Source organism: Anarhichas minor, unplaced genomic scaffold (genome assembly GCF_050575085.1).
Source record: "Anarhichas minor isolate MPS153535 unplaced genomic scaffold, ASM5057508v1 ptg000056l, whole genome shotgun sequence".
NCBI lineage: Eukaryota > Metazoa > Chordata > Actinopteri > Perciformes > Anarhichadidae > Anarhichas > Anarhichas minor.
The window spans coordinates 765217-785000 of record NW_027466502.1 but is presented as its reverse complement, the minus strand read 5'-3'; the positions used below and the strand labels follow the sequence as shown (position 1 = coordinate 785000).

At 46.6% G+C, this 19784-nt stretch overlaps 1 protein-coding gene across 1 annotated transcript in view; it reads right to left on the bottom strand.

Moving 5' to 3' along the window:
* The window catches only part of cacna1fb (calcium channel, voltage-dependent, L type, alpha 1F subunit), a 145087-nt gene that overhangs the window by 22096 nt on the left and 103207 nt on the right, over positions 1 to 19784 (bottom strand). Inside the window, 13 exon segments of the mRNA XM_076076361.1 lie at positions 452 to 535; positions 3344 to 3454; positions 3540 to 3698; positions 5219 to 5420; positions 5503 to 5649; positions 5783 to 5835; positions 6152 to 6259; positions 8388 to 8475; positions 8678 to 8784; positions 8870 to 8929; positions 11698 to 11827; positions 12130 to 12223; positions 16934 to 16945. Of these exon segments, the coding sequence (XP_075932476.1) occupies positions 452 to 535; positions 3344 to 3454; positions 3540 to 3698; positions 5219 to 5420; positions 5503 to 5649; positions 5783 to 5835; positions 6152 to 6259; positions 8388 to 8475; positions 8678 to 8784; positions 8870 to 8929; positions 11698 to 11827; positions 12130 to 12223; positions 16934 to 16945 (1355 nt within the window).

Here is a 19784-nt window from a genome sequence, read left to right as displayed (position 1 = left end):
GAGACAGGGAGACAAGGAGACAGGGAGAGAGAGATGTAGAGAGACAGCAAGACAAGGAGAGAGAGAGATAGAGAGACAGGGAGAGAGAGAGAGACGGAGAGAGACAAGGAGACAGGGAGAGAGGGAGACAAGGAGATAGAGAGAGAGACAAGGAGACAGGGAGAGAGATAGATATAGAGAGACAGAGACAGAGAGAGAGAGAGAGACACAGAGAGAGACAGGGAGGAGATCATTAGCATAATTATTATTATCATCATTAATCACTGGTCATGTGACCTCAGTGTGAGCTCAAACTTTACAAAATAAAACCAAGTAAAAAGCTGAAACAGAAATTTGTTGATAATGTTTCCTCCAGTAGAACTCGTCTTATAAAATATTATATTCATATAATATAATATATTCATATATTATATTAATATTAATGGTGTTTGTGTTGCGTTCGAGGACTCACACTGAACTCGGTGACCACGATGTCGACAACGCTGCCGACCACGATGAGAGCGTCGAAGGAATTCCAGGCGTCCACGAAGTAATGCTGCGGAGAAAAGAGTCATTAAACACCAGTCTTCATGGACGAGGACCAGGTCCTCATAGACCAGGACCACGTCCTCATAGACCAGGACCAGGTCCTCAGAAACCAGGACCAGGTCCTCAGAGACCAGGACCACGTCCTCTTAGACTAGGACCAGGTCCTCTTAGACCAGGACCAGGTCCTCAGAGACCAGGACCAGGTCCTCTTAGACTATGCCAGGTCCTCTTAGATCAGGACCACGTCCTCTTAGACCAGGACCAGGTCCTCATAGACCAGGACCAGGTCCTCATAGACCAGGACCACGTCCTCATAGACCAGGACCACGTCCTCATAGACCAGGACGAGGTCCTCATAGACCAGGACCAGGTCCTCAGAGACCAGGACCATGTCCTCATAGACCAGGACCCCATCCTCAGAGACAAGGACCACGTCCTCATAGACCAGGACCACGTCCTCTTAGCCAAGGACCAGGTCCTCATAGACCAGGACAACATCCTCATAGACCAGGACCACGTCTTCTTAGACCAGGACCACGTCCTCTTAGACCACGACCACGTCTTCTTAGACCAGGACCACGTCCTCTTAGACCAGGACCACGTCCTCATAGACCAGGACCCCGTCCTCTTAGACCAGGACCACGTCTTCTTAGACCAGGACCACGTCCTCTTAGACCAGGACCACATCCTCATAAACCAGGACCACGTCCTCATAGACCAGGACCCCGTCCTCTTAGACCAGGACCACGTCTTCTTAGACCAGGACCACGTCTACTTAGACCAGGACCACGTCTACTTAGACCAGGACCACGTCCTCTTAGACCAGGACCACGTCCTCATAGACCAGGACCCCGTCCTCTTAGACCAGGACCACGTCTTCTTAGACCAGGACCACGTCTACTTAGACCAGGACCACGTCCTCTTCGACCAGGACCACGTCTTCTTAGACCAGGACCACGTCTTCTTAGACCAGGACCACGTCTACTTAGATCAGGACCACGTCCTCATAGACCAGGACCACGTCCTCATAGACCAGGACCACGTCCTCATAGACCAGGACCCCGTCCTCTTAGACCAGGACCATGTCTTCTTAGACCAGGACCACGTCTACTTAGACCAGGACCACGTCCTCATAGACCAGGACCACGTCCTCTTAGACCAGGACCCCGTCCTCTTAGACCAGGACCCCGTCCTCTTAGACCAGGACCATTTATATTTGTGCTTTTAAAGTTTTCCAGCTCCAGTAGGAACCAATGGGCCACAGACAGGAAGTCAGACAGTATTAAAACCTCTTAAGCTCGGGCCCTATTTGTAGGCCTCTGCTCGAAAATAGCATACCTGTACTAAAGTGACCATAGTTCTGTAACTACAAGGTCTATTTTAATAATTTTTGTTGCTATAATCAGATCACAACACTTGTGAGATTGTTCAGATGGGTAATATTGTGTATATGTTGCTGGTTAATATAGTAATGAAGACATTACACAGCAATGAAAATAATCAGGTTCGCCTGAAAAAAAAGCACTTTTATTGATATAAGGTTGTTGAAATAATGCAGATATCTCCCTAAAAACTCTCCCAAATCATAGCACAACCGATCAGTAGTTGCTGAATAAAGGTTAAAGTGGGATAAAGTGAAGAATAAGAGGCTTTAGTAGAGAGCGGTCAAGCGAGGTCATCATTTTCGAAACCAGCTGTTGCAGCTCTTACATTGTACTTTTATATACTATATAACTATATATTTCACTTTTTGTATCACTCATATTATTCAATACATCCAAATACAGATGTTAGGAATCATTTTGAGATTCCTAACATCATCAGAGCCTGTTTCTGGCTGTCATCTATAGGATTTTCTCAGTTCATGTGTGTGTATGGGGCTGTATCTCAGCCTATCATCGGTCGATTTCAGTCAATAAGCCCTCCTTCGAAGCGTCAGAGTCTCAGGAAGGCGTGTGTCGAATTTGCTGTTGATTGACAGAAGTTTCAACCAGTAAAGTTGCAAGAAGTGCCGAGTCGAGCATAAATTTCCTCTCGCAGGAAGTCTGACCGCTCGCCCATGCTGGATTGACCGCTCTTATTCTGGAAACAGCTCGGAAGTAAACAGGATGCAGTTGGCAACAATGACTCCAGCTTTGAAACGGATAATCTGCGACGTAATTGTCCTAATTTTTCATAAAACTTGGCCACATACCTACGATTTTTTTCGGCGGAGGGCAGTACGAAGGTACGTTTGACCACTCACAGCTGTCCAGTGCTCCCACGGAGCGAAAAACCGAAGTTATATACGCGTTTGGCCACGGGTGCTAATGCTATTAAATGCATTGCAAAGCTAGGTAGCCGCTAGCATCAGGGTGCAAACATTGATTTGCGGTACTCATAACGGCGATTTCTGGCCAGGATTTCATGCTTTTATGCCACGTTTTCTAGATGCTTATATTAGTGGTCTATAGTTGTGTTTGGAGTGTGTAAGAAGTGACTTATATGATAGTGTTGCCCATACGTTGCTGTTTAATCCGGAAAAAAAACTGGACCAATCCACAATATTACCGAAGAATAAGGCTATTTTCCGTACATGATTTTCAGGGGTGCTGAGCCCGAGAGCCCCCAAATTTGGGGGCGTCGTGTGCAAGAGGTTTTAAGAGACGGACCAACGTGTTTTGATCAAACCAACAGGAAATACAAACTTTATTTGGGGACTACTTTCAGCGGCGGATGAATCCCCATGTGTTGCTCTAGAGAGTATTTGTATGTGTGATTGATGTGTTTAATTGGAGCTCTAGGAGACCTGACAGGGTGCGTTTGTTTTGCTCACCCTGAGTCTGAGAGCCAGCAGCTTCAGCAGCATCTCCGCGGTGAAGAGTCCGGTGAACACCATGTTCAGGATGTCCATGATGTGGCTGAACTTCTTTGACTGTTCGTAGTGCTGCAGGACAGAAACACAGTCATCACTTCATCATACTTGTATTAGTATTCAGAGGAAACAGGAAGCAGGAAGTGAACGTGTTTACCTGAACAGCTAGAGTGACGGTGTTGAGCAGGATGAGCAGAAACATGATGTACTCAAATCCTGTGGAGTTGATGATGGACCAGAACTTATACTGGACCGGATTCTTTGGGATGTAAAGTTTCAGTGGCTGAGCCTTCAGAGCGAACTCAACACACTGACGCTGTGGAGACAGAGAGTTATTATGTACTACTGTACTAACAGAGCGTACTATATATATATATATATATATATATATATAGTACTCTCTGTTAGTACATGTTGAGTATGCTCTGTTAGTATATATATATATTAGTGCTGGGCAAGTTAACGCATTTTTTAAATTTATTATAATTTTAATTTTTTTTTATTGAAAGACAAGAGACAATACAGAGACATAACAACAAGAGGATGACAAGAACAGTGGGATAAAAGCCAGCAAACATCCTATAGTGTGTGTGTGTGTGTGTGTGTGTGTGTGTGTGTGTGTGTGTCCTTGAGCCTTTTGAGATGGGAAAAAATAATAATAATAATAATTTAAAAACACCAACAAAAAAACAAAAAAAACAGGTAAGTATTTTTAATTTATTATTATTGTAACAGACTGTCTCATGTTTATCGTTTTGTATTGGAGATGATGATGTCCCTTCAGGGTTGCCGTAGAGAAAAGACGACTTCCGCTTCTGGTCGAGGGGGGGGGGGGGGGGCAGAAATAAAGAGAGAAGCTGCACCAGCTGTTGCTCTCCCTGGAGACTACTGGACATCGCTGCGGTAAAGTCAGCAGACACTCAGATCTCCGTGGTCAACTCAGCAGACACTTACATGTTAGTGCACCTATATGCTGACATTCACGGTAAACGCATTTAAACGGCACAGATCGGGAGCGAGCGAAGGACTTTGAAAGTTAGAGGAAAGATTAACGTGAGACAACATCCGGTTTCTTCAGACGAACATCCGGTTTTCAGAATAAGATGCCAACAAAGTATGAATTATATTCACATTAAGTATAAAACATGCTGCATCTCGTGAACCAAATGTTATTGCCCTTTTGTTCATACAGCAGTACTTTTAAAATAAAAGACACTACTTTTGAATTCATTATTGAACTTTATTGAAAAAATCCATGCGATTAAATATTTGAATCGTTGCCCAGCACTAGTGTATATATATATATATATTGTATTCATAATAAAGTTATTGAGGGAAACATCAGATCATGAAAACACAAATCTTTCTAATAAATGTAGAAAGTTGTTTGTGGTCCTTTTGTTGTTCAGACTACAATGAACATTTATTTAAACCAGACGTTGAATCAGAAACTAATCAAATATAAACTAGAGTTTATTCTGTGATCCGTCTTCACTGTTTACATGTTGAACAAAATCTCATCAGTCAGCTGTAGCGTCCAATCACATGACTGATGAACAATGAGGGGGCGTGTCGGCCGTTAAAAGACTTCCTGGAAGTCTGTTCTCGTGGGTCCTCGCTCATGGCTCCTCAGAGATCCCTCCTCCATCCTCCATCCTCAGAGCTAAATAAGAGCTTTGGGACGGCCGTCAATATGGAAGAGCAGAACAACTTCCGGTTCGAACGAGGATTGAGGAGCGAGGAAATGACAAATAGGAGACTTGGGATGTACCCTAGATGTTCTCTGGTTGACGTCTGTAACCAGAGAAGAAGAGGAGCTTCCTGTCTCAGTCCTACCTGGTTCTTGTCCAGCTCACAGTTCTTGTACTCCTGCTCTCCCTGCTCTCTGAAGGTGATGATGACGAAGCCCACAAAGATGTTCATCATGAAGAAGGCGATGATGATGATGTAGACGATGAAGAAGATGGAGATCTCCACTCGGTAGTTGTAGATGGGTCCAGAGTTCTCCCCGTTAGCGTCGATGGCTTTATACAGCAGCCTGGAGGGAGAGGGTTAAACATCTCATGTGACCTACTTCACTTGTTCTGTCTCTGTTAATAAAGTTTGGTTTGAAGACTCACGCGGGCCAGCCCTCGAAGGTGGAGACGGTGAAGAGCGCCATCATCCCCATCAGCACGTTGTCAAAGTTAAAGTCACTGTTCAGCCAGATCCTCTCTCTGACCATCGGGTGGTTCACATCTCCATCTTTATACACCACGAAGGTTCCTCTGAACACGCACACGCACACACACGCACACACACACATGCACAAACACACACACACACACGCACGCACACATGCACGTGTCAGTAGTATTTCAAACTGAAGTTGGGCTCCGGGTTGAAGAAGGAAACACTTACTTGCACTGTTCAGGAGTGTGTTTGGCTTCGTCTGTGCAGCGATAGAATTTACCCTGAAACACAAAAGCAGGAAATATTATTTCTGGTAAAAAAATAAAAGAACAACATCATCTGGACTCAACTGAAGGCAGAACCACAACTAAGATAAGATAATAACCTATTACATATCTAAAAACACGACGTCTCTGCTCCACGTGTCTTGTTGGTGGTCCGGCCACTTGCACATGTCTGTATGACCTGATCCTGTTTTGTGTTTTGCCCGTTTTGGTTTACCTTGGTTTACGCACAGTTAATTTACAAGTTTATTGAAGAAGAAGAAGAAGAAGAAAAGAAGTAGAAGAAGAGTATCAACAGTCTTCCTCGTCTCACCTTGAACAGTTGGACTCCAATGCAGGCGAACATGAACTGCAGCAGCGTCGTGACAATCATGATGTTTCCAATCGTCTTGATGGCCACAAATACACACTGGACCACATGCTGCAACACACAGAGATATTAAATACCAAGAAGTGTTTAACTGTGACCTGTGACGCTGCTAACTTATTATTGCTGTTGCTGCTCTACTGTGATTGGTCAGCTTTGATTCACATCATAAACTCCACCAGGACGTCTCCAAACATTCAGATTCACAGGAACAAAACAGAGTTAGTTACCTTCATAGTTAGTTACTTTCAGACTTAGTTACCTTCAGACTTAGTTACCTTCAGACTTAGTTACCTTCAGAGTTAGTTACTTTCAGACTTAGTTACCTTCAGAGTTAGTTACTTTCAGACTTAGTTACCTTCAGAGTTAGTTACCTTCATAGTTAGTTACTTTCAGACTTAGTTACCTTCAGACTTAGTTACCTTCAGAGTTAGTTACTTTCAGACTTAGTTACCTTCAGAGTTAGTTACCTTCAGAGTTAGTTACCTTCATAGTTAGTTACTTTCAGACTTAGTTACCTTCAGACTTAGTTACCTTCAGAGTTAGTTACTTTCAGACTTAGTTACCTTCAGACTTAGTTACCTTCAGAGTTAGTTACTTTCAGACTTAGTTACCTTCAGACTTAGTTACTTTCAGAGCTAGTTACCTTCATAGTTAGTTACTTTCAGACTTAGTTACCTTCAGAGTTAGTTACCTTCATAGTTAGTTACTTTCAGACTTAGTTACCTTCAGACTTAGTTACCTTCAGACTTAGTTACTTCCAGAGCTAGTTACCTTCAGAGTTAGTTACTTTCAGAGCTAGTTACCTTCAGCGTTAGTTACCTTCAGAGTTAGTTACTTTCAGACTTAGTTACCTTCAGAGTTAGTTACTTTCAGAGTTAGTTACTTTCAGAGCTAGTTACCTTCAGCGTTAGTTACCTTCAGAGTTAGTTACTTTCAGAGTTAGTTACCTTCAGAGTTAGTTACTTTCAGAGCTAGTTACCTTCAGCGTTAGTTACCTTCAGAGTTAGTTACTTTCAGACTTAGTTACCTTCAGAGTTAGTTACTTTCAGAGCTAGTTACCTTCAGAGTTAGTTACTTTCAGCGTTAGTTACCTTCAGAGTTAGTTACCTTCAGAGTTAGTTACCTTCAGAGTTAGTTACTTTCAGAGCTAGTTACCTTCAGCGTTAGTTACCTTCAGAGTTAGTTACCTTCAGAGTTAGTTACTTTCAGACTTAGTTACCTTCAGAGTTAGTTACCTTCAGAGTTAGTTACTTTCAGACTTAGTTACCTTCAGAGTTAGTTACTTTCAGAGCTAGTTACCTTCAGAGTTAGTTACTTTCAGACTTAGTTACCTTCAGAGTTAGTTACTTTCAGACTTAGTTACCTTCAGAGTTAGTTACTTTCAGAGCTAGTTACCTTCAGAGTTAGTTACTTTCAGACTTAGTTACCTTCAGAGTTAGTTACCTTCAGCGTTAGTTACCTTCAGAGTTAGTTACTTTCAGACTTAGTTACCTTCAGAGTTAGTTACTTTCAGAGCTAGTTACCTTCAGAGTTAGTTACTTTCAGCGTTAGTTACCTTCAGACTTAGTTACCTTCAGACTTAGTTACTTCCAGAGCTAGTTACCTTCAGAGTTAGTTACTTTCAGAGCTAGTTACCTTCAGCGTTAGTTACCTTCAGAGTTAGTTACTTTCAGACTTAGTTACCTTCAGAGTTAGTTACTTTCAGAGTTAGTTACTTTCAGAGCTAGTTACCTTCAGCGTTAGTTACCTTCAGAGTTAGTTACTTTCAGAGTTAGTTACCTTCAGAGTTAGTTACTTTCAGAGCTAGTTACCTTCAGCGTTAGTTACCTTCAGAGTTAGTTACTTTCAGACTTAGTTACCTTCAGAGTTAGTTACTTTCAGAGCTAGTTACCTTCAGCGTTAGTTACCTTCAGAGTTAGTTACTTTCAGACTTAGTTACCTTCAGAGTTAGTTACTTTCAGAGCTAGTTACCTTCAGAGTTAGTTACTTTCAGAGTTAGTTACCTTCAGAGTTAGTTACTTTCAGCGTTAGTTACCTTCAGAGTTAGTTACCTTCAGAGTTAGTTACCTTCAGAGTTAGTTACTTTCAGACTTAGTTACCTTCAGAGTTAGTTACTTTCAGACTTAGTTACCTTCAGAGTTAGTTACTTTCAGAGTTAGTTACCTTCAGAGTTAGTTACCTTCAGTCCTTTGGCTCTGTTGATGGCCCTCAGAGGTCTCAGCACCCGGAGGACTCGGAGGATCTTCACCACTGAGATGGCACTAGAGCTGCAGAGACAAGCTTGTCATCAGTCTCATGTATCACAACATGGAGACATCCAGTTAGTTCAGAGTTGTAGCTGCTGTTCTCCCCCAGCAGAGGGCAGCGCACGCGCACACACACACACACACACTCAGTACTGCTCTAAACCTCTTCCTCACAGGTGTTTCTATGAGGCCAACGTGGTGCTGAAGAACATCTGATACTCACTGAAGGAAGAAGGAGACCAGCGAGACACTGACGACGAGCAGGTCCAACAAATTGAACCAGTTTCTGCAGAAGGAGCCCTGATGGAGGAACGCTCCGTGGACCGCCATCTGTCACACAGAGAGACAACGGCAGCAAATCAAGAGAAGAAGAAGATGAAGAGTAATTTCATCCTGAATGAAGGAGACTTCTTACCTTAAACAGAATCTCCACAGTGAAGATGGAGGTGAATGCGTAGTCGGCATAGCCCAGAATCTACACAAACAAACACAGAAAACAGATTATGACTTTAAATTAATCTTCATGGCCAGTTTCGCTCCAGAAGGACCACACAGTGAAGGTCTTGACTCGGGGCTGGATTCCTGACAGTCCAGGTAGGTGAGTCTCCTGTGAAGACCATCAGATTCCTCCAGTCAGCACAGGTCAGTTCTCAAGTCAAGAGATGGACACGACCTTATGTTCTTTAAAGTTCTCCAAAGCTTCATGTGTTAAAGCTGCATTCTCTCTAGTGTCCACCAGGGGGCGACTCCTCTGGTTGTATAGAAGTCTATGAGAAAATGACTCTACTTCTCTCTTGATTGTGTTCTCATGGAAATGACATCATTGTTGAAACGTGAAGAGAATACACAAGCTGTATCCAGAAGAGAGGCGGCTGATACAGAGTTCATATCCTGTGTGTGTGTACATACAGTGTGTGTGTGTGTGTGTGTGTGTGAGTCTATGTGTGTGTGTGTGTGTGAGTCTATGTGTGTGTACATACAGTGTGTGTGTGTCTGTGTGTTGATTGTATGTTAGAAGTAATTTCTTTCCTCAGCTGCTGCTAATTGCTACATCCTGCATGAAGCCAGCTGCTGCACACAGTGTGCAGTGTGTGTGTGTGTGTGTGCGTACAGTTCTGTCAGGATCAGATAGTAAACTGGTGATTCTCTCTCCATGTGTTTCCATGAGTTAACCCGGTTAGCCACTGACCCACTTCTGTTTTGTAATCTGCTGAAGCCCCGCCCCCCCAGTTTAAACCACAGAGGTGTGTTGACGACATCATCACCGACATCATCGTGACGAGACCTCGCTCAGGCCACATCCAGGGCCCCGTTCCTCGTACGTGGCTAACTGAGTTAGCCGGATACTTTTCAGGATAAGATGACGTAGATCAGGCTTTTCGGTTCCACGAAGCAAGTTTGGCAAAATCACCATGGCAACACATCCATAAGCTTGAACCTGCTCCAGCGCTAACTGAAGGTAGCTGGATAAGCTGCCACTCCCCCGGAAAACATGGCAGCTCCTGTCATATACGGTAGTCTAATGCGCTTGCGCATATACCGGGGGTTATACGGGAGTTCCAGAAATGCATGTAAAGTGAGACACACGGTGATCCATTAAAAGCAGCTGAGCAAACTAAGAAGCCTCTATTGCATTAATGTACAGCTCCCTTCCTCAGAGATCCACTGATGAAGGAGGATATTAGTTAGAGTAGCGTTTTATAGGGAGAGAGTTCTTCCACATCGCCAAGATCCGTTATCACATCATGATGACTTCCTGTACGAGCGCTATCCATTCTGCCCACAAGGAATCATTTATTTACAGACCTTCTGGAGCATACATTGAACACCACACGCTGCAGCCGAGCATTGACTCTCACACACTGGATGCAGCCTTGAGCTGTTCTGCGAGTGGTACATTGTTGTACAGTGTCGGCGATGCGGAGAACATGGGGAAAGCCGCTGCATGCCGTGCTGTTGGTGAAGTTTATTTGGCGCTTAATAAAGTTATGGATGTGTTCATTACATCACCATGGCACATATTGTACTGACTCAGCATTCTGAGTAATGTGTGTGTGTTAGTGTTTACTTGCTCCCATGTCCTCTTGATGGCTGCGTTGCATACATGAGGGTTAAAGCACTCATAATGATATGACAGTGTTATTAGTACACCAGCATATCATTACTGTAGAACATGATGAAGGTGGACTCATGATAAGAACAGAGAGAATCACACTATTTATCTTCACTGCTTCAGTTGATTGAATGTCTGATGATGAATAACACACACACACACACACTGATCCGCCCACACACAGATTCACACACACAGATTCAAACTGCTAGTTCTATATGGTAATCTACACATACATGTATATACACATATATAGTACATGATACATGAGGGCATACAGTACATATGTCCTCATATTAATGAGTATCAGTTAGATACTCTTTGGGCTTGTTTTTATCTTATTCTGAAAGAGTTGAGATCATTATTGTCGCTATAGATCTCATTGGATGATGCATTCATGAAGCCTACTGCCAGCAGCACATTTAAAGACATATCATCTGATTGATTGGGGTGATGAGGCTTTAAAATGAGTCACTTGTCTGTGATATTCTGCGTGCTTCTTGTCTAGCCCTCGCAGCGGTGGAGGTGTTAGACTTTGCCGTGATTATGGTCTTGAATTCCTCACATGCGTTCATGATCATCTCCTGCTCGTCAGCGCAGTAAAAAGAGGCTCTTTCTTTGACTTTATTTAACATTGTACTGTTAGAAAATCATGGTTTCGGTGATCGACGCTTCCCCCTTTTGAAGTAGGACGGCACGCGCAATTATCCTGATCCTGATCGTCTGGTTCCAATTAACGAGACTGTTTGAGAGGATCAGCCTTGGAGAAACCAGATAGCCTGATGTCAATCATCTCGTTAATTTAGGCTGTTAACAGGACATTTGATCGACTTAGTTGAACCACGTACGAGGAACGGGGCCCAGGTCTGCCACAATGCTAGTTTTTAGTTTACTACATTTTATTGTATTGTTTGTGATTCATCTATTAGTGATGTAACTGTTCTGCACACCAGGAGATTAACAGTTTTATTAGATCACACCAGTAGCATGTTAGCATGCTAGCAGGTTAGCATGCTAGCAGTAGACTGCAGCTACATGTTGATCCTACGACAGCTAACAGCTGCTGACACACATCAGATCAAACATCAATAAAACTAAATAGAAACAATAAGAGCTGGTTTGAGACTCACGTTGTTCCTGAAGGAGTGGGCTCTGATTGGATCCTCGGCAGCCAATGAGCAGCTGCTGAGGATGATGAAGACGAGGATGAGGTTTGTGAAGATGTGGTGGTGGATCAGAGTGTGACAGGCCCTACGGATACTGCAGATAAGAGAGAGAGAGAAGGACTTCCTGTCAGAGGTATGCAGGTATCTGGAGTACACACACCTCAAGTCTGTGTGAGACAGGAAGTCCTGACGGAGAATAAAAGTCCCATAAAACTACAATACTGAATATATACGTCAAACTTCCATCGATTGACGGAGGTTTCAGGAGGTTTTATAGACTTGACCTGCCATGCTAATGTTAATGCTAATGCTAATAGTTGTACCTGTAAAGCAGCTGGGCCATGCTAACGCTAATGCTAACAGTAATACATGTGGACCAGGTGGAGACAGACTTACGGGTTCGTCTTGCTCAGGCAGAAGAACGCACTGCCTTCTGGGATTGGAAGAATCTTCTCTTTAGGAGGAGCCAGGTTGGCCATCTTTAACTGGACTGCTCCATCTGAGAGGAGGAGGAGAGAGGAGAGAGGTGAGAAGTGAGGAGAGAGGTGAGAGGAGAGAGAGGTGAGAGGAGAGAGGTGAAAGGAGAGAGGAGAGAGGTGAGAGGAGAGAGGTGAGAGAAGTGAGGAGAGAGGTGAGAGAAGTGAGGAGAGAGAAGTGAGGTGAGAGGAGAGAGGAGAGGAGAGAGGTGAGAGGTGAGAGGTTTTTGGTTTTTAAAATCCTTTTATTTCACTATTGCAGTGAAAAACAGAAACACTCTAAATCATCACTTAATAATCAGAAAATCAATAAAATAAAACAAATAACCAAAAATAAAGCACCAAAGAACAAATAAACAATCAATTTCAATGATCAATATGTTCAGAAGTTAACCACCAGCTCTCCACCAGCACCCACTGAGCATAAAATGCTCCCAGTAGTCCATCTGTCCCTGAAGGCCTGTAAATCGTCCACTGTCTGGTAGTAGGTGTGTTCCACCCTGAGTCGGGCTTTCAACAGTCCCTCCATAACTTTCACCGGATCTTCACTACCGGCACCCCGAGCCCGATTCTTCCGTGTCAACCAGATGGCCAACTTGGCAGAACCAGATAAAAAGTTTACCATTGTGTGGACAGCCTTCTGTTTTGAGCAGTATTTTGGACCGAAGATGAACAACATGAAAGAAAGCACCTGTCCAAGACCCTGAAACCATCTTTTTAACCGTTCAAAGAGTGCTGAGAGGCGAGAACACTGAACAAACAAGTGTTCCAGGGTCTCAGTCTGACCGCAGAAATAACACTCCTCCCCAATTTGTGGATCCAGGTGTGCCCGGTATCTGTTGGTGGCTATAGCTCCATGTACAACCCTTCACTGGAGGTCTGCTGTCCGTTTTTCAACGGGCAGCTTGTACATGCACCTCCAGCTGCCTCTCGGGGAAGAACCTGGGCCAAAGAACTCGGTCCACCTCGACTCTGTCAACCCTGCCAGAGAGCGGAGGTTCACAACCTTTACACATATTTCATAGATAGCATTTTTCTCTGCTGCCTGAAACTTGTCCAGGTGAGGGGTTGTGAACGTCAGCAGCTTGTTTCCTCCCCCCTGCCAGTCCCCCCACCGCTGGGGCAATGAGCAGAGTGGGGGGGGGGGGGGGGGTGTACTCACTCTCTTCATCCCATTGGTCAGACAGAGTACAGTTTCCTGCAACTACTCTCAGGCGTTGTGGCAGGGCGGCACAGACCTCCTCCACTATTCTATTGGTCAACCTGACAGACGTGATGTTAGTGTTCTGCCTGAAGGTGACCATAGATGCTGCTGTTAATGACATCTTCACCAAATGTCCCAGTTTAGTGCAGCCGGCTTCTCTCAGACGCGTTCTCAGGCTGGCAGACTGCAGCGTTTGGGTTCTAATGAAGCTGTTGAAGAACAAAGGTTCCTCCAGCAGCCACACACCCGGAGTCTCATCAGCTTTACGTGAAATGTTAAAAATCTGCCACGCCTGCAGAACAGAGCCGTAGAACGGCGTCAGCCCGGCCAAGTCCACTTCCTCAGGTTGTAGGAGAAAGAGCTGCTTATCATATCCCAACCGCCCAGCTCTCCTCAGCAGCAGTCGAGCCGTGTCCATCCAGCTGGGGCCACAGCCATAGAGCAGCTTCTGTGCAGTCCGGAGTCTGAAAGAGGCGATCCTGGACTGGATATCGATGAGACCCTGCCCCCCCTCTGCCACAGGCAGATAGAGAGCTGCTGCACGAACCCAGTGCCGGCCGGACCAGAAGAAGTCCACGACAGACCTCTGTATCTCTGCTATGAGGCCTCCAGGTGGCGTCAGAGCGATGAGTCTGTGCCACAGAGTCGAGGCAACCAAGTTATTAGCAACCAGAACTCTTCCCCTATATGACAACTGGGGTAGTAACCATCTCCACCTAGAGAACCGAGCACACACCTTCTCCTTAACTCCCTCCCAGTTCTTTTTCTCAAAAACCTCAGAGCCCAAAAACACACCCAGCACTTTTAGACCTTCTTTTCCCCACTGAAGACCTCCAGGCAGATGAGGCACCGTCTGATGTCTCCACTGTCCCACCAATAAAGCTTCAGATTTTTCCCAGTTCACCCGTGCAGATGAAGCCCTCTCATAAAGAGACAAAGCATCCTGCAGACATAGAACATCTCCCTGGTCCCTGATGAAGATGTTTACATCATCAGCATACGCAGACACAGCGAGGGGACTACAAAGACTGGAGGACCCAGGCAGTGACAGACCACTGAGCCGACTTCTCAGCCTGCACAACAGAGGCTCAAAAGCGAGGCTGTATAGTTGCCCTGAGATAGGACAACCCTGCCTTATCCCTCGCCGTACAGGGATCGGTCGACTCAGGCCAGCTCCCATTTTTACCATACATTCAGCACCCCTGTACAGCAAACCCACCCAAGCCAAGAACCCATCACCAAGCCCAAAAGCCCTGAGTGCAGAAAACAGATATGCATGACCCACCATGTCGAAAGCCTTCTCCTGGTCTAGTGAGACAATACCAACATCTACATCGTGGAATTTACATACATCAAGCACATCACGGATGAGAAAGATATTGTCCATAACTGTTCTATCTGGGATACAGTACGTTTGGTCGCTATTTACAACCACTTCCAGGTAGTCTCTTAGTCTGTTAGATAAGGCTCTGGAAAGCACCTTATAGTCTGTGCAAAGCAGGGCCACTGGTCTCCAGTTCTTAAGAAGGGCCAAGTCGCCCTTCTTGGGCAGCAGAGAGAGAACTGCCCACTGGCATGAAACAGGAAGTGATCCTGTTTTAAAACATTCCATCAAAACAGAGTGCAAGTCAGAACCGATAATGTTCCAGAATTTCTTAAAGAAATCTGAGGAGAGACCGTCGATTCCCGGAGTCTTTCCTGAAGCCATCTGGTTCACTGCAACCGTCAGCTCCTCCAGCGTCAGCTCTCCGTCCAGCGTAACCCTCTCTGCTGGACTGAGCTGGGGAAGACCCTCCAGGAGCTCCCTACTGCTCTCCGTACAGGATTGCTCTTCCCCAAAAAGAGCAGCGTAGAAGCCCACGGCATGGGTCCTCATCTCCCTCTGGTCAGTGGTTATCCTGCCTCCTGGGAGCTTCAGACAGGTCATCCGCTTCCTCTGCGCCACCGATCTCTCCAGGTTGAAGAAAAACGAGCTTGGGGCATCCATGTCCTTCAACTTGAGGAAACGGGACCTGACCAGAGCTCCTTTCACTCTCTCTTGCAGGAAGGAGCTCAACTCCAACCTCCTCTCCTTCAGCAGTTGGCCCACACCGGGATCTGGGTCTCTCTGGAAGCCCTCCTCAATGATCTTTATGTTGGCTTCAAGGTCTTTAACAGCAGACTTGATTATAGCGGTGGCGTTTGAGGTGTACTGCTGGCAGAACACACGGATCTGTGCTTTTCCGACCTCCCACCACTGTTTCAGAGAACTGAAACGAACTTTTTCAGCTTTCCACTGCTGCCAAAGAACCCCAAAGCTCTGACAAAAAGTGCTGTCCTGAAGAAGTTTATTATTAAAATGCCAGTAGGAGCTAACCCTTTCACCTGGTGAGGTTATCAAGCCTAAACTGACGAGGTGGTGATCAGAGAACCCAACTGGACTGATTGTGCTGTTCTTCAGTCTGGAACTGAGACTGCGAGAGATGTAAATTCTGTCCAGCCTGGCTGCACTAATCCTGTCGTTGCTGACTCTAACCCATGTGTACTGTCTGTTTAGTGGGTGTTTTATTCTCCACGTGTCCAACAGATCTAAGTGTGTAATGACGTTGTGGAGACTCTGAGCTGACTGCGGGTGTGGTTCCTCACTATTCCGGTCTATGGTGAAGTCTAGAGTACAGTTAAAATCCCCTCCGATGATCAGTTGCTCCTGATGGCAGCTCTGCAGTTCATTTTGCAGCGTAGTGAAGAAGCGTGCTCTTTCTGGCCCCTGATTCGGTGCATATATGTTCACGAAGCAGTAAAGCGAGCTCTCTATCTCTGCCCTCACCATCAGCAAACGACCCTTCACCACCTCAGTGACAGACAGGACGGTTGCATTAGCTGCTGTTCTAAACAGCACGGCTACCCCGGCACTAAGATTGGTGCCGTGGCTCAGGGTGCATGAGCCCTCCCACCATAAACCCCAGTCTACTTCATCTGATGGAATGGTGTGAGTTTCTTGCAAAAAGAGGATGTCCAACCTTTTTTGATTTACAACCTCCTGTATTAATGCTCTTTCATGCCCGTCCCGCCCACCATTGATGTTTAAAGACCCTAAATTGAAGCTCTGCATAGAAAGGTCAGAGGATGGAAGGAGGTAAGACAAGATAAGAAGTAAGCAGTGGAAAGTGGAAAACCCCGTGTGACACATGATCATGTTAAACTGTCTTAGTTTTTTGAACTCTTCCACTTTTCCTTACTTTCCTCAAGGTTGTGATGTGTTTCTTTAGGCGGAAGCGCTTTTTTCCATCTAGAAGGTCCAAACCCACCTTTCTCTGCGCCACGCCAACAGATCGTATGAACTTCTCAATGTCAGGGAAATAATCACTCACTTTTGCAGATCTATTGTAAGTTACATCCAAAAACGAGTTTATTTCCTCTAGTGAATACAGATCAGTGCCTTTAATGCACGTTTCAGAATTAGATGCAACATCTGATTCACTCTCATACTCCATGTCCTCTCCTTCACAAGACAGCTGGCTGTTGGACACAGACCCTACACTCTGTCCTTCATCTAAGGCTATGGTGAGATCTCCACCTGCTGCACCTGTAGCTGCCTCTTCACACACTTCTACCGACTGTGGTGGTGCTTCGGTACCTGATGTAGTGAGGTTCTGCGCCACCACAGAAACCTGCTGGTTGTAAGACTGGCCCTGATCCTCCTTATCGACATTGTTGTTATCAGCAGAAGACGAAGAAGCTCCGCCGACCGCACCGGCGGGAGCCGCCGCAGCACCAGGCTCCGCCTCCGCGCCTCTCTGCTGCTTGTGCGGACACGCGAAGCGTTTGTGTCCTACATCTCCACACTCAAAGCATTTGATCTGTCCCGAGCTAGCGTACACCATGTATGAACCCTCCCCGTGTTTAACCCTGAAGGACACCTCCAGTGTTTGTGTAGGTGACTCCAGGAACAGGAAGACCTGCCGCCTAAGAGACAGCACGTGCTTCAGTTTGGGATCCTTACACCCCAAACTGACTGTTTTAAATCCGCTGGCAAACTTTCCAAACCTGCGCAGCTCATTTTCTAACAGCTCGTTCGGTATAAACGGCGGAACACCGGACACGGTGTTCCGCCACGAACACAACCACAGCTTTATTCATCCGAGATGCAAAGGAGAGTTTGTCATGTCCCACCTGCTCTCCGACAGCCAGCAGCACCTCCTCTACTAACACGCTGCTATCCGGTGGAACTACCCGGACTCCCTGCCAGATTGACGGGCGTGGCGTCTCGGAGGACGCCATCGTCCCGAACAACACCAAACACCACTAATCACACGTTCTACCGATAAATACACTGCTCAGTATCTCACCTGATCACGTGCAGAGACAGAAGAGCAGAGGAACAAATCCCAAAGCAGTGAAAATACAATCAAACCTCCGCGACACTCTCATGTCCACCACTCACACTCACACGCAACCGGAAACAGAAACAGAGGAGACGAGAGAGGAGAGGGGAGAGGAGAGGAGAGGAGAGAGGAGAGAGAAGGGAGGAGAGGATAGGAGAGAGGAGAGGAGAGAGGAGAGGAGAAGTGAGGTGAGAGGAGAGAGGAGAGAGGTGAGGAGAGAGGAGAGAGGTGAGGAGTGAGGAGAGAGGTGAGAGGTGAGAAGTGAGGAGAGAGGTGAGAGGAGAGAGAGGTGAGGAGTGAGGAGAGAGGTGAGAGGAGAGAGGTGAGAAGTGAGGAGAGAGGTGAGAGGAGAGAGGTGAGAAGTGAGGAGAGAGGTGAGAGGAGAGAGGAGAGAGGTGAGAGGTGAGGAGAGAGGTGAGAGGAGAGAGGAGAGAGGTGAGGAGTGAGGAGAGAGGTGAGGAGAGAGGTGAGAGGAGAGAGGAGAGAGGTGAGGAGTGAGGAGAGAGGTGAGAGGAGAGAGGAGAGAAGTGAGGAGAGAGGTGACAGGAGAGAGGTGAGGAGAGAGGAGAGAGGAGAGAGGTGAGGAGTGAGGAGAGAGGTGAGAAGTGAGGTGAGAGGAGAGAGGAGAGAGGTGAGAGGTGAGAAGTGAGGAGAGAGGTGAGAGGAGAGAGGAGAGAGGTGAGAGGAGAGAGGTGAGGAGAGAGGTGATGAGAGAGGAGAGAGGAGAGAGGAGAGGAGAGAGGAGAGAGGTGAGAGGAGAGAAGTGAGGAGAGAGGAGAGGTGAGAGGAGAGGAGAGAGGAGAGAGGTGAGAGGAGAGGAGAGAGGAGAGAGGAGAGGAGAAAGGAGAGGAGAGAGGTGAGAGGAGAGGAGAGAGGAGAGGTGAGAGGTGAGAGGAGAGAGGTGAGGAGAGAGGAGCCAGGTGAGAGGAGAGGTGAGAGGAGAGGAGAGAGGTGAGAGGAGAGAGGAGAGGAGTGAGGAGAGAGGTGAGAGGAGAGGTGAGAGGTGAGAGGAGAGGAGAGAGGAGAGGTGAGAGGAGAGAGGTGAGAGGAGAGAGGTGAGGAGAGAGGAGCCAGGTGAGAGGAGAGGTGAGAGGAGAGGAGAGAGGTGAGAGGAGAGAGGAGAGAAGTGAGGTGAGAGGTGAGAGGAGAGAGGAGAGAGGTGAGGAGAGAGGAGAGAGGAGAGAAGTGAGGTGAGAGGTGAGAGGAGAGAGGTGAGAAGTGAGGAGAGAGGGTGAGAGGAGAGAGGAGAGGAGTGAGGAGAGAGGTGAGAGGAGAGAGGAGAGAGGTGAGAAGTGAGGAGAGAGGTGAGAGGAGAGAGGAGAGGAGTGAGGAGGAGAGGTGAGAGGAGAGAGGAGAGAGGTGAGAAGAGAGGTGAGAGGAGAGAGGTGAGAGGTGAGGAGAGAGGTGAGGAGAGAGGAGAGAGGTGAGAAGTGAGGAGAGAGGTGAGAGGAGAGAGGAGAGGGAGAGGAGTGAGGAGAGAGGTGAGAGGAGAGAGGAGAGAGGTGAGAAGTGAGGAGAGAGGTGAGAGGAGAGAGGTGAGAGGAGAGAGGTGAGAAGTGAGGAGAGAGGTGAGGAGAGAGGTGAGGAGAGAGGTGAGAGGAGAGAGGTGAGAAGTGAGGAGAGAGGAGAGAGGTGAGGAGTGAGGAGAGAGGTGAGAGGTGAGAAGTGAGGAGAGAGGAGAGAGGAGAGAGGTGAGAGGTGAGAAGTGAGGAGAGAGGTGAGGAGAGAGGAGAGAAGTGAGGTGAGAGGTGAGAGGAGAGAGGAGAGAGGTGAGGAGAGAGGTGAGAAGTGAGGAGAGAGGTGTGAGGAGTGAGGAGAGGAGTGAGGAGAGAGGTGAGAGGAGAGAGGAGAGAGGTGAGAAGTGAGGAGAGAGGTGAGAGGAGAGAGGAGAGAAGTGAGGTGAGAGGTGAGAGGAGAGAGGAGAGTGGTGAGGGAGAGAGGTGAGAAGTGAGGAGAGAGGTGAGAGGAGAGAGGAGAGGAGTGTGGAGAGTGGTGAGGAGGTGTGAG